Source organism: Calidris pugnax, unplaced genomic scaffold (assembly GCF_001431845.1).
Source record: "Calidris pugnax isolate Ruff unplaced genomic scaffold, ASM143184v1 scaffold50, whole genome shotgun sequence".
In the NCBI taxonomy this organism is placed as follows: domain Eukaryota; kingdom Metazoa; phylum Chordata; class Aves; order Charadriiformes; family Scolopacidae; genus Calidris; species Calidris pugnax.
The window spans coordinates 3,683,824-3,698,945 of record NW_015090780.1 but is presented as its reverse complement, the minus strand read 5'-3'; the positions used below and the strand labels follow the sequence as shown (position 1 = coordinate 3,698,945).

Below are 15,122 nucleotides of genomic sequence, written 5' to 3'. Positions count from 1 at the left end.
GCTGCCCTGAGAGTTAAGAAAACATCAGGTGAGGAAATTCTAAATGGAGACTGTCTGAGCAAAGATAAACCTGCCTTCTCAGCTGGGTATAAATCTAAACAGCTTCACAGTGGGGTGGAAATTTGCATCTGAGAACCAACAAATTCTGCCCCTCTTCCAAGTGTGGAGGTCTGAGGTCAGAGACCTTCCTGGTGCACAGCCCACAGGTGCTGCCACCTTCCTAATTCCCAAGGTTTGGGGAACGCAGCTGCCAGTGGATTAACGAGCATCCTGGAAGTCACTTACTGTCCCCTGCATACTCACCACACACACCTGTGCTCCTCAGGGATGGCAGCTCCGTGTTCTGATTCTGGCCTTTCTGACTCCGTTTGCTCTCAGAGACCCCAAGACATAGGGTGAAATCTCTAAGGGGAGAGAATAATCAGAATCAAATGGGGAAATACTAGAGGATTGTAGGACAAAAAAAGGTTTTCTTGAAGACTTACAAGTCTTCCTTCCATCCTCCTCTTATCTGCTCAGTTCCTTGTTCATATCTAGTTCCAGTTTCCACTTTCTCTTTCCTGATCCCAGAGATCTGACTGCCTGCAGGCTGCTTCCAACAGATAACTCGCTCCTACCTAACCCTAACCTGCCCCATTTCTTTCCTTCTGCCTGTGAAATGAGACCTTGCGGATGGTCCCCTCTAAGGGCTGGCCATACCACTTTCCTTTGTCTGATACCACCTGGACCCTGTAAGTATTTGCTGAAAAGCATGGAAAAAATAGCTACATCTACAAAGACCTCAAGCAGACTAGAGAATGGTGTCTTTATCCAAATCTGGACTCGATTGTCTTTTAATGTCAGTTTAAACTGAAATAAGTTCCACTCTTCCCTCATTCCCTCTCCAAAAATCAGCTGTAATCACAGGGCACTCTCAGTCTCGAAAAGGCTGGAGACCAGAGTGCACCTCTGACACGAGTACTGGGCAATTTATCAGAGGAGATTACACCCGGGGAGGGTGCTCATGTGATTTGGATTTAACAGTCAATTAAATAACACCGACATTTCTAACAAAGAAGCTGGGATTAAGGAAGGACTCCAAAATGACTCCTTTTCCTTCCCGACTCTGATGCCAACCTTGGGAATCTCCCTGTTATTAGCCCAGATGTTCAATTAAAGCCAACCGGAACAAATAAAATTGCTGCTGAAATTTCCCTACAATGGGAATCAGACGGTCAGGTCTGCCCTGGAGGCAGTCGGGCTGTTAGGAAAGCATTCATAGGAAGCTGTCCTGTGTCTTGGACCTTACCAAAAGGATTCCAGCCCTGTGTTTAGTGCAAGTGATTACGCTGCTGCTGCTCAGGTCATTTCTAACGAGCAGACAGGGAAGTACTACTCCTTTTCAAGATTAACCACTGCCAGGCAGCGCAGATGAATGCGGCGCTGCTGGTTAGAAAGTACCCATTCAGCTGTGATTGCCTACACATTTACAAGGAACACGTGGCAATGCAGTGCTGGCCCCACTGATCTGAATATCTGGGCCCCACACAACCTATAAATACACAAAACCTCTCCCTTCCCAATCTCCTCCAGCAGGCAGCAGTACCTCCCTCCAGATCTCAGGGCGGCTTCCCTTGAAATTTCCCCCAAGTCGTGGCCACTGAGCACCTCTCAGTCTTGTCACCTTCTCGCTCCTTCCTCACCCACTCCTCCTCCCTGAACGTCTCCATGGCTCCTGCATTTATCCTGCTTTATCCCTCCCCACAAGCAGGCCAGGCCAGGCACAGGGAACGAACAGACCCACTCCAGATGCTCAACAAGGTCTCCTTGTTCTCATGGCATCAGCTCCAGTTCCGTGGCTTCCCTGCTCTTTATCCAACCACCAAGACTCTCTGTCTCCCTTCACATCTCACCTCTTGTTTTCTGTTACGGTCCATTTGCCCTCCCTTCTTGGCCACGGGAGCGGGTTGTATCCAGCTGTACCCCATCTCATTCACCTAGAGCAAAGCATTTCAGAACAGCGCAGGAAGAAATGCCTATCACTGTACTGTCCCTTCCCTGCTGGGTGACACTGTATTGGGATGGTTTTTAAAGCAAGATCACAGGCTCAGCATTTAGGTGAGCAGCTCCTTTCAGGACAGTAAGAAGAGGTTGCTGCCCAACCTGCATTTACCTTTCATTAAAGACAAAACATTTCCACTTCCTCCTTTCTTTCAATGACTTTTTACAATTGTAAAAAAAAAAATAAATTATTGTGTCACTATTTTCTCATTTTATCAATTTCTTCCCCTACATGCTGCTCCCCAGAGCTGTTCTTCGTGAATATCACTTTGCACCGTGTCACCCCTGGTGCCAGAGCTGTGACAGCACTGGCTCTCAGCATACAGTTACCCTGCTGCTTAGGCACAAACAGCCTATTTAGAAGTTATTTTGATATATAGAAGGCCACAGCTTTTGTGATCTGATTTTCCTCACCACAGAAGTCAGGGAGGTGATATTGCACACTTGTGAAGGTAGCCAAGATGCTGAACATTTTCCTATGGCAGAAGAACCAACCTTGCCCTCTCCGTACCCCCACCCACACTGCAGGCTGCCGTAGAGATTTGATGCATCTGCTTGATCCACACCAAGTTCCCCAGACTCACACCTTTCTCTCCACTTTGTGAGGTGAGTCCAGAGTCTTGTTTTATATGTTCATCCAAAACATCAGAGTTATTCCCAGCATCCTGTTATGGACAATTCATCCCACCAGTGTGGGACATGGTGTTTAGGAAAACACCAAGAGTATTTAGTATACTAAGAGTATTTTATGAGGTCACTTCATCAGCTAGTCCTTGTTCAGCGAGGTTGTTTAAAAGTCATGATAATGGAGGCAAAATCCCCTTATGCTCTTTTTGGCTCATTGGAAACTGCAGAACTATTTGCTGGAAGAGACAAAACGTGGCTGAAATAAATCCTCAGAATTCCCCCTAATAGAGTTGCTAGAATAAAACAAGGTCATGACTCCTTCTCGCTTCGAGTAATTGTTGCAGCACATCCCTAAAAGGGATTGCGACCACAATATATATATTTTTTTCCATGTATCAGGAAGTTGTTGAGAAATCACTTGGAGCACATGAGAGTCAGCCTAGTACTGTACTTGGGACCAACTGCTCCCCAGGGCTGCTCCTCTTCCCACGTCTACATCATTCTTTAACAGCAAATCCAGAGTTTCCCTAATAAAGCTGTTTGTTTGTTTTTTTTCCAAACAGTAAATGCAAATTTACTCCCCAAGGAGCAAAACACCTCATTTTTATTAAGCCATAGTACCTCAAAACAAATGCTTGAGGCAAAACCAGAGTTAAGATACATAGATTACCATGGTGTGGTCTCATGTCCTTCTCCTCAAGTGATCCTCACCTGCCAAGATGAGCTCTGTGACTGCAGTGAGGACACCACGAGGGTGACAGTGACACAGCGAAGGTGTTGCTATCAGTGTGTTCATTCTTCAAGAAGCACAGAGCCATTAGGTCTAATTCCAAGTCCCAGGAGAGACCCTGGCACTGTGTTTTCATGAAGACTGTTTGTATTCCAACAGATACCTCCGATTAGAAAATCCCAAAGTCAACATTTAAACAACCTCCATACTTCTGCTGTGTTGTTTTTGCCAATAGATGTTGTTTTACTCATTAGTGCATTTTCCAGCCACCCGAGTGACAGCCAAACAGTAATTTGGGGCTGTTTATTGGAACAGTAACATGTTCTGCTCTTTTTCCCTAAGGCCACACACTCAGAACCAGCACCCCCCACCCCCAAACATTTCCCAGGAAGTAGTGACTTTTGGGAACCCGAAAGATAGAATGGAAGTCGTTGATCAGAACAAGCAGCTGCAGATCCCTCGAGGGGACACACAATGCAGAACGGGATGCTGCCTGACACTCTGTTTAAATTGGGTGGATTTATGAGCTTCTCTGATAACAAGTTTCATCTGGAGCAAGAATCAGTTGCCGCCCCCTTTGCTGGAATTTCTCTTGGTTTGTTCTGTTCCCAGCTCTGAGCTCTGCCTTTTGAAAATTCATGAAGATGGGAACCTAAGCCTGATGGTACCCTGTGAATTTCCATTAAAGCTTCTATTGACCTCAGAAATCCAAGAAGGCTTTAGACCAGGGCAGAGCAGCAGGAGCAAACATTGCAGCTACTGCCGTGTGCCTTGGAGCAGCAGTGGACTGTACAGTGAGCAGTCCTTTGTGCCATTCCTGACTCCAGGAATGACCCAGCTACAAGAAATGGGTGACTGCAAACCGGCTCCCCACGAGCATTGCTTTTTGCATTTTGGAGTCCCCAGATACCAGAGGCATTATCTCAAACTGCAGAGCATCGTAAATCAGAGTCACTCTCTCCAGCAGTCCACTTTAACATGACCCTCCCTCTCATTACCCACCCCCTAAAGGAAGAAAAAGTGCCCAAATGGTCCTGCCCCCATAAATGGTATTGGGTTTGAAAGAGAAAAAAGATACCTGGGTTATTTTATTTGCATGTCCAGAAAACTGGTGGTGTAAGATTTCCCTGCTGAATAGAGGATAAAACCAAGGGTTAAAATAGTAAATCAGGACACCTGCCTCTGGCTCAACTCTACTGAGTTTACTGCAGATCTTCTTTAAAGTAGATATTCCTTGTATAACAGATATTGAAAGACCTGTGCCACCTCATACTGCATGTTCTGAGCAATCCTCAAATCAATTCAAAGCTTCCTACTTTTTTCATCACGTTCATTTTAGAGATGGGTAAATTCTATTATAGGACGTAGTGGTCGACACGTCTTGCTCAAAGCAAACGTCACTGTCAGAAGCAGAAACTAGGTCTCCTGAGCCTTGGCCCCAGTGCTCTCGTTTTTCTGAATGCCTGTGATGCACACTGCATGGGAAATGTGCCAGGAGAGCTCTCTGCTCAGCAGAAACCAACAGTACTTTTTTATCCTTTCTTCCTTTTCCTTTTTTTAAGGCACCGAAGTCAGTGAGGGCTGAGTAACAGAACAATGAGCCACGAAATACCTGATGAGGTGACATAGTTTGAGGTTTTTACATAACCACATGGAAAACTCTTATATGTATATGTGTATGAAACTCCTGAATATTTTAAGTTTTCAGGGAATTAAGATTTAGGGCAGTGAGTCAGCCCCGGTTCCAACTGAGATGAGGATTAGCTCTGCTGTCAGGGTAGTCTCAGAGCAGCTTGAAAAAGAAAACCTACATTTTGGAAAATAAAAATCCTCCATCTGGGGTTTTAAGACCAAACCAGTTCTGATCTCAACCATTCAGTAGCCAAGATCAGAGGGGAATGCTGGCCACAGTGTCACTGGTAGGACTCTGCCACCTGACCCACACCTGCAAAGCCTCCAGCTCCCTAGAGAAGTGCGGTGATTGGGAGGTGGTCAGAAAAATCTTATAAAATTGCCTCCCTTTGCCCTGAAAGGGTTTGGCCACAGGCAAGAAGGCGACTGCTGAGGCATCAGTTCCCTCTGTGATCAAAAGACCCGGAGCTTGGTGCCGTTACCTCCTGTGGGAGGGTGCAGGCCCCCCAAGGGCAGAGCTGTGTCAAGATGTGCTGGGTTTCCAGAAACACGAGCTCTGTGCTGCAATGATCAAGCTCCCTCTCAGGTAATATACTTCGCAGCCTGAAAGCCGCTTCCTTAATCTGCCTTTTGTAGTTCATGTTTTAATCAGCACCATCTGGGATTAACTTCCTTTTATTTACTTTTTTTTTTTTTTGGGTACATGCAGTCTTAGATCCTCAGATTTTGGTCAGCCTGCCTGGGAACTCCTCCAGGTTTGAGAGGACCAGTGAATGTACTGAACTCTGGGGTGATGGTTCCAGGCACTTGAGAAGAGACACAAGACAAGCAGCAAAAGCCACTCATCAGCAGACGCTGAACTTAATGGCAGCATCGACTTTTTAAGGTGGTTGTTTCCTCCTCAGAGCTGCCTCGTGGGCTGCAGAGTCCCAAATCCTGCACTTGGCTGAGTCATCCAGCACAAACGACCCCGTTTTCCCAGGAATGTAGAGGGAGTTCACTGCGAGCACAGCTCCCTTGGCCAGAACAGAAATCAGGCATGTAAATCCCTTTCTTTTAGCCTCAAACTAGTCAAAGGGAGAATTAAATCCCCAGCCTTTCTAGCCCTTGTAGAGGAAAGAACTGAATGAACCAGGGGCAAGCTGCAAGTAACGATCTCTGCCACCACCTCCCCAGTGCACTATCCGATTTGTTTTGAAGTGCTATTTTTATTCAGCCTCAGACATTTGAAACACTTTGCCTAGAGCATGAACTATCGCATTTCCCAGCTCAATGAGCAACCCATATAGAGCTGGTGCTAAACGCTTCATGAAAACACTGCCTTGTGAAATGAAACACACAGTATCTACGCATTTTTGCTCAACTTTACCTGGCAGGCACTGCAGCTCACGAGAGAGGGTGAATAACTTCACATCAGGACGCAGCCTCCTGGTGGGCATTGACAGATGGATCAAGGTGCTCCTCAGGACTCTGGTGCCCTCTGAAAGCAATGAAAAGATTATTGCATTTAGAGACAGATAAGCAATAGCTCAATTTTGATGGTATATCCTAGTGCACAGTTTATGGTTTGTCAAAGTGTGAAGTATGACTTTTCCTCCCATCCCTGCAGTAAACCCCAATGCACACCCAGCAAGCACAAGGATCATCCTGCACAGTTTATGGTTTGTCAAAGTGTGAAGTGCGACTTTTCCTCCCATCCCTGCAGCAAACCCCAATGGACACCCAGCAAGCACAAGGATTGTCCTCCATCCTCGCAGAAGAACACCTGCCCTGGGTTAACAGATAATATACGTGCAGCTCTGGGGCTCCCAAGATCTGCATTTTAATCCTGGGGCTATCAGATGTCTGGCAGATGGTCTTACCTCACTTTTGGGGCACCATCGCTTTTCCCGGTGCGAAACAGGGATAAACATCCCTCTGTCCCCATGAAGGCGGTGGAAAGAGCACCATGAGAAGGTGCTTAAATCTTTGTTTCTTGCCATCTAGCTCCATTTAAATAGGCAATACATTAATTTTCCTGTTTTGCCCATGATGGTAATTAATAAGTGATGTCCTCAGCTTTGCCCAGGAGCTGTTCCACCTCGTGCTGTGTCCTGTGGAGAAGGGGCAGCGAGGGAGCCATGGCCAACCCACCACAGGACTGTGGAAACCAGCAGGGCTTTGCTAATGGGAACACTCTGCTTCCAAAGGGAACGTCCCAAACCCTCGGCAGAAGAGGCAGGTATTTACTTTTCTTCCCAGACCCAGTCCAGTAGGAAGAACAGGATTTTTCCACAGACTGAAGCTTGGGTACGTTGCTGCAGAACAATTCGCTTGGTTCAGCCTGGCCACATTTGTTTTATTTGCTATCAACTATCTGAGAATAGATCTTAATACCTTCTTTTTTATAATACATTAAAAAAATCCCACATTGATCTTACCATTACTTTTTAATTCCTAAAATCTCAGTACCTGCAGTTCCCATAGAGGATTTAGCCAAAGAAAACTCCTGCCTAATATTAAACAATAGTGTATTTTCCAGCAGGAGGGGAAAAAAAAAAAAAAAAGTCTAATTAGTTTTTTATGTTTTTTGCCATGGCTGATTAGTCCAACATATATATAGGGAAGCCATCTACCCTGGAATGCCTCAACACAAACAGTCATTGATGAATTAACCAAAATCAAAAGCTCCTTGAGCCTATTCATGGCAATATTTGCAGCGGGGGTGTGTGTGTGTGTGTGTGTGTGTGTTTATCTCTGTGTGTCACGGAGTGACAGCAACGGAACAAATCGGGAGGTGGGTATAGAGAGCGCTCCCTGACATCCCACTGGAAAACAAAATCAGTGCCAAATTGAGTGTCATGGCTTAGCTCAGTCCTCCAGGTAGGCTTTCAGCAGGTTCCAGCACCACAACATGCTCTAGGAAAATTGAGCTTATCCCTCACAAGCTGTCCCAGTGTCTTCTGCACTGGTGGGAGAGCCTCTCCTCCAAACACTCCTCAGCAGCTGGAGCCAGGAGGCAGAGGGCAGCAGGAATGGATCTACACGAAGGCAAAAGACACTCTTGGCCCTTTCTATACCATTTCTGAGTCAGTTTTTTCCCTCAGTGAAGCACAAGCGGTGCCAGGGAAGCGCGTTGCCTCGCCTTCTCCCAGCACTGCCGGCGTTCTGCCCGTTGGGCACCGTGCAAGCCAGGGTGATGTTACCAAAACTGCTAATTCCGTGCCCCCAGCAACAGAAGATGCAGTGGCCTCCTAACCCCAGAGCTCTGATCACAACACACGTGCAGCTGGGACTGATTAAAGCAGCTTTTCAACATGATGTAGTTCATGAAACGAATGTCAAGGCTTAAAAGAAACAAACTCAGCATTAAGACGTCTACAAGCTCCTACCAACAAACAAGGTGTTTTAAGCAGAGACGCTCTGCCTCAGCAGCAAAAATTTTGGCCAAAGCCACTAAAATAGCCCCGGTTGAATCAGCTGGCTCTCGGGTGCCACTGCCAAGTCCTCGTAAGTAACAGCAAAGAATGTGACGAGTTGGTGCAATGTAACCATGTAAGGGCAACTCTGTCCAGCTGGTACAGTACGAGTACAGGCCATTCCCTTTCATGGCTCTACAAGATCTGAACTATTCCTGGCCGGGGAAAACAAAGAACATTTTACAGCACAATACTAGAAAATGCTACTCAAAATTGATTTTTAAAGGGACACACACATTCTCCCCTGTTAGGATTCTGCTTTCATTTTTAAATTTTACTAAGACCTCGCGTGCTACAGTCTCACTGGTGAGAGCTTCAGGAAGGCTTTAGCACAGCACTGATCCATTTCCTATTGACCTGGGTTTTTAGGATATGACACTATAACATTTCATAAGCTCATTTGGACAAGAAATTAGTGAAAGAGCAGTTTGTTTCAATTTTTAAAAATTCTGAAAAACAAAGGGCAACACGCACCGTGACAAAGCAAAGAAAGGTTTAAAATACACCGTAATTCTCAAATACTTAATACAGGAGTAAATTGGGTAGAGCTGGATGCTAACGGAGCTTTATTGCTTAAAATATCACCCGAGAGACCTCAAGTCCATCTTGAGCTTTTAAGCTGTCAGTTGACTTTGCCTTACGGAGGAATTCCACTGGAATCCACATGGATGAGCAGAGTCCCAGGGGATTAGAAACAAGTCAACAATATTTAAACTCTTTGGTAAACTAGGCTTTTATCAGCAGTAAACAGTTACTGGTTTAATTTAAAGTTCTAGCCTAACGCCAAGGCAGAAGCAGCTAATTTAAGATATGTCAGAAAGAAATATCAAGTCCAATTAAAACTTATCTCCTTTCGCTGCATACAAAGGAAAGTAATGAGCGTTGGACAAAAGCCAAGCAGAAATCTCTCCAGTTTGCAGGCTGGATTTGTCTTTCCATAAAGTGTTTTTGGAGATTTATCTGCTGGAAAAAATGAATTATTTACAGGAGAATCGCAACGAACAGTTCTTCCCCCCACACTCCACCTTGTTTATTTTTCTTTTAATGCATCTTTAATGATTGACTTAGATGTCTGAAAAAAATAGCTCAGAAATAAAATGTGGGTGAATTTTTTTCCCCTGCTTGTGGTATTTAAAAGTTCTCTCTCTTTCGCTGCTTTCTGTATTATTGTTCAACATTAATTCAACATGAAGCCTTTTATTGGTCTTTTTAGCTGAATTCCCCCTTTCTCGAAACACCCAGGAGTTTCTCTCTTTAAAGCTCCATCAGCTTGGAGGAGGACTGGTAAATTCAGGCGTTATCAGAAGGAAGACAGAATGTGCAACCAAAGACGTTGTGGTTTGTAGCTGTGCTGAAAAGGGCCAAGAGCCTGGGGATTTGGGTCTTCTCTGCTGAAATTAAGCTTTAGTTATGTATTTCATTATATGCACACAGTGGCTTACGCTTGAAATCTTAATTCACTTTATGATTTAAAAAAACAAAACACGAAATGACTAAAAAAACAACAACACCATACTACACTGCAACTACATGTTAAAATGACTTGATTTGCTCTGCCTGGGTTCAACAGATAACGACGGTGCCAAGACAGGACTTCCAAAGAAATATACTACATTTTGACATATCTGAGAAGAAAAATACAGATAAGGAGAAAGATACCAGGCTGGGGTAGTCCATCCATCCTCCTTAATTCAGAGGCGACCACATCACTGTTCTGGGCTCTCCAGAGAGAAGCCAGAATGATTTGCTCTGCCTGGGTTCAACAGATAATGATGGTGCCAAGACAGGACTTCCAAAGAAATATACTACATTTTGACATATCTGAGAAGAAAAATACAGATAAGGAGAAAGATACCAGGCTGGGGTAGTCCATCCATCCTCCTTAATTCAGAGGTGACCGCATCACTGTTCTGGGCTCTCCAGAGAGAAGCCAGAAGCTTCTCACCCCCCCGAGCATCCACAGCAAACAAGTCAGAAATAAGCACCACACAGCTTACAGCAGAAACAGGAAGGCATCACCAAAACATCAACATCAAGATCTCATGTAAGAGTGAAAAGGTAAAACTAGTCTCTCTCACATGGCAATCACACTGCTAGGATTCCAGGAAGCATTTCTGATAAGACAGTTTCCCAAGAATTCCATATTTAATAATTCACTTAAAAAATGTGTGTCAATGGCAAAAGAAATATTGCGAGTCTCTATCAGCAGAAAAACCACTAAACTTTGATAACATAACTGAAAGTATTCCTTGGTTTTTCCAGTGCAAAAGCAGCAAGCTGAATGAGATCACTACACCGCAAAATCTTCCATCACAGCTTAAAAGAGAGTTGAGCTCCAATGGCAAAACTTACTAAATCTGGAAAAGAAAGACGATCGTGAACCAAAGAGTGAAGTGGAAATTCCCTGTTTTCAACTCTGACACCACTTTACGAGCTGATTTGTTTTAAGAATTCACAATCAGAAGCTGTGTATCTTTTGAAGACACACATTTCTAAGTCTTCTAAGACCAGCTATAATAAATCCAACCATTTTTATGACCTGAACAAAAGAGACACAGCACAGTATTTGTTTGGACTGTTTATTTTACGTCAAATGTTCCATACTGGGGTTTCTTCAGTTAGAAGTTCCTAGAAGAAAATGAAACAAACGTCATTACAAATTAGTTTGCTTTAACAGCTCAAGTAAATATTTTTATCCAACTGTGCAATCGCCCCAGAAATACGGTGTATACGTTTTCATCCTGAAAGTTGGATTTGGGAATGGAGGTTACCCCTCCAAGAGTTAGAGGGTAAGATAAACATACGTACTTGGAAACAATTCCATCATTTTTTGCCAGACGCAGAATGGAGTCATCTGATTCACCCTTTCAAGAAATAAAAGATGATTCTGAAGCAACCAAATAATTGCTGATACACATTAAAAAGAGAGGCAGCTGCAGCATTTAATGCTGGTGCTAAAATGCTCTACGCTTTCCCAGTTCGCTGTATTTTATATGCACAGATCAGCGTTTTCAGAACAAGCTGTTAAATTCTTTGTTGTGGTTTAGGATAAGAAATAGTTTTAACTTGATAAAATATACACTTGCTTTAATAAGATACATTTCTGCATAAGCAGACTTCTCATGAACTCTAGGAAGCTTCACACACTGTTTATCAAATTTAAATCATGGCAGTAACATCTCTAATAATTATAAACAACAGATAAAAGCCAGATATTAGTAACTACGTACATACGGAGGAAAGGGAGGAGAGGGAATCACTTGCATCCTTCAGTGATTTAAAAAACAAACAAATAAATATACATAATTCTACAAACCAAAGGACTGGGGAAAAAAACAGCAGAAACTGATTCTCTGCAAGTGAATTTGTTCATGTCTTCACTATCCCCACAGAAGCTCTTCCTCTAGAACGAGCTGAAGGCACGTTGTGTCTTTGGGGCCAAACATAAATCTAAAGAATTACTAATCAATATAAAAGGAAGCACAATCGTTTTGTAGGTCAAGGAAATACTTACCATTCTACGAATTGGTCCACAAATGGCATAGGTTTTGAACTGGCCATTTACTCTGCCTGTGACCTTGTCAACCTGGAAGTACAAGCAAGTTACTCGGTACCGATTCTTATAAAATTTTACACTTTTACATCCCACTTGCCAAGCACCCAAAGGTGCTGTTCTGAAAAAAGGGAAAAGTTCAATGTAAAGTTTAATTGTGGATTTTGTTGCCTTTGCTGTTTTTTTCATGTCACTTTTAATTAACATCAGTATTTTGGAAAATGGAAGTGAGGGGAAAGGGGACGATCTTGTTCGGCAGGTAGAAAACTGTCCAAGTAGAGAGACACAAATTGTCTCACTTCTCCCAATTGCTAAGAAACTTAACAGGAAAAAAGACTAAACAACATAAATCATGAAATTAAACAGTGTAGGGAACCCTGTAAAACCATCTGGGTTTGTTTTTCAGTTCTGCTAATCCCTAATCCTCTGAAAACAAGCAATAGGGATCACCGAAGGAATGAAACACACTGAACATGGAAAGTATTTCCATTAACATTTACAGGAAATTGCAAACAGAGCATTTTTAAAAATTATTTCTTGAGTCAGAAAGATAACACAAGACTCAGCTGTTTAAAAATACGGGAATGTATTTTTGTGGTCTGCTACTCAAGAAGAAATAAATCAAGTGATACAGCTCATAAGCTATAGGAACATTGTGTCCTACCAGGTGAATGCCAATAAACAAAAAAAAAAGCATGCTAAGAGGTGTTTAAATTAACTGGAGCCCATGTGCATTAACTGGGATCCTGCAGGAGTCAAGGTCTACTGTGGCTTTCTTAATGTGTATGTTAAGCTTGGAGGGGTTCACAGTAACACTATGTGGAGAAAACAGAATGACACTTAGACCAGAACAAATTCCTTCTGCTACGGAAAGAAAACTCAACGTACGGTACTGAGTCAGTACACAGCCCCCACAGCCCCCAGGAAAAATTCAGAGCCTATAACACCTCAAGCACCGAGTTAATGAAATGATAATAGTGCACACAAAACACCTAAGAATTCCCCAGAAGCAAACACCACTTCTTTCCTTCAGGATAAGGAATTCCCTTCACTTATAACTCTAAAGTTAGGAAGCTGTACTTAGTCAAACAGTTAAGCACTGGAACAGGCTGTACAGAGCTTCATTAAATTCCCTCCAATGAATGTTTTCCATTTCCATTACTCCACGTAGTAATATACTTGGATGTTTGAAAGCCCTCAAGCTCCCCACTGACACAGTCTCAGGTGAATTATCTGGAGACGCACCACAAGCTCTTATATTTTTTAAATTTCTTGCAAAAGTCTAGAGACATAGTGCTCTCATTGCACACTCTTGTTATGAAACTTACCTCAGAAATATTTATCTGAATAGAAGCATGATCCTTTGCACCAATTATTCGGTTGCTGGCGGAGCTAAGAAATAAAGTAACAAGATATATTCAAACAAAAGCATACAGAGAGTGACAATGAAAAAAAAGCCAAACATATTTAATCTATTGAAGCCAAATCTACATGCAAATTAAAGTTGCAGAGGTAGTTTAAGCAGTAACAGTTTAAGCTTTAATTGCTCAGGAAATTAAAATGCAGCTTTAAGTGCATTTAAAGGAGACTTTCACCTGGTAGCATTATGCTAAATTGCCAACTATCCCTTCCCTTCGGTTTTCATATGCTCACTTCACCCCTACACAGTGCACACAGCACCACAGGCCCTTCAAAACAGGCAGAATATTGAGTTTTGATTTTCTGAAGTGCAAAAAATACAGCAATCGAGGTAATTCATAAGAACACAGCCCCTATGCCTTTTTTCACTGGGAGCCGTTAGAGGTGTCAGGAGACACTCAGGCTCCCAACCTGCAGAAATCACAGCTTGTAAAAAGCACTCGATTTACACCTAATAAAATGCGTCCAAATGGTGTATTTTTTTTAGGTGATTTTTTTTATACACATATTTACAAAAAGCTTCTTCCTATCCATTTACTATAGTATCAAAACTGTACTTAAAGATGTGGCACATTTGCTTTTGAAACAAATCACACATGAGCTGCCACCGGGAGGCTGACAGAAAACACACAGCATTCTCTCTAACATTAGTCTTCGCCTTGCATATTTCACATAAGATATTTAAAAATACAGAAACACGTAGAAAACAGATTTTTAACTTCTTCCCCCACCCCCGCCAGATAAGATGAGCCTTAGGAGCCTACAGGAGAGTCAGAGAGGGACTCTTTGTCAGGAAGTATAGTGACAAAACAAAGGATAACGGTTTTAAATTGGGAGAGATTTAAATTAGAAACCAGAAAGAACTTGTTTGGTGTGAGGGTGGTGAGAGCCTGGCCCAGGTTGCCCAGAGAAGCTGTGGCTGCCCCATCCCTGGAGGGGTTCAAGGGCAGGTTGGAGGGGGCTTGGAGCAACCTGGGCTGGTGGGAGATGTCCCTGCCCAGGGCAGGGGACTGAAACTGGATGATATTTAAGGTCCCTTCCAGCTCTAAACATTCTGTGATTCTATAATAACCGCTACTGACTACAGAAAACCTGCTCTGCCCAGGCCGTGCAGGCCTCAGCCCGGTTCCCTGCCCAGGGTCTAGCCCTTCGGGGCCCAGCCGCCCCCAACAAGGGGACTCGCTCACCATTTCCGAGGGACGTAGAGGTCCACGAACTCTCCGGCGTCGTTCTGCATCTCCTTGGGGCGGCCGCTGAGGCACCGGCACCGAACGGGAATACCTGGAAGGCGCAAGGCCGCGCTGAGGGGCCGCCCGCGCTGAGGGGCCGCCGGCGCTGAGGGGCCGCCGGCGCTGAGGGGCCGCCGGCGCTGAGGGGCCCCTCCGCTCCCCGCCGCCCCCTCCCCGGCCTCACGGCAGCCCACACACCGAGGGGATCCCCCCTCCCGGCCCCAGGCCCCGCCGCCCCGGCCGCTCTCCCCGGCGCAGCCCCGCCATCCCGCTCCTACCTCGCGTGCGCCGCGGCGGAAAAGGGGGGGGCAGCACCGGAAGCGGAAATACGTTGAGGGAGATGATCACTTCCGGCGTGGCGCCGTGACGTCGCCAGCGTGGCCCTTGCGCAGGAGCCGTCCGTCATGGCGGCGCGGGGCTGAGGGGAAGGGGCC

At 44.5% G+C, this 15,122-nt stretch overlaps 1 protein-coding gene across 1 annotated transcript; it reads right to left on the bottom strand.

Moving 5' to 3' along the window:
* Positions 1-11,052: 11,052 nt before the first annotated feature.
* RPS21 (ribosomal protein S21) lies at positions 11,053-15,027 on the bottom strand. Its single transcript, XM_014955596.1, has 6 exons — positions 14,967-15,027; positions 14,647-14,740; positions 13,369-13,432; positions 12,002-12,073; positions 11,296-11,351; positions 11,053-11,115 (listed from the first exon to the last, which is right to left on the bottom strand). Exons 2-6 carry the CDS (start codon positions 14,694-14,696, stop codon positions 11,106-11,108), a joined length of 252 nt encoding a protein of 83 aa, XP_014811082.1. The 5' UTR covers positions 14,697-14,740; positions 14,967-15,027; the 3' UTR covers positions 11,053-11,105.
* Between the last annotated feature and the right edge of the window lie 95 nt (positions 15,028-15,122).

Coding starts and splice junctions, on each gene's coding strand:
- RPS21 (XM_014955596.1), bottom strand. CDS start 14,696: ATGCAGAACGACGCCGGAGAGTTCGTGGACCTCTACGTCCCTCGGAAA. Junction 12,074..13,368: donor TTCAGATAAATATTTCTGAG/GTAAGTTTCATA, acceptor TTGTACTTCCAG/GTTGACAAGGTCACAGGCAG. Junction 11,352..12,001: donor GTGGACCAATTCGTAGAATG/GTAAGTATTTCC, acceptor ATTTCTTGAAAG/GGTGAATCAGATGACTCCAT.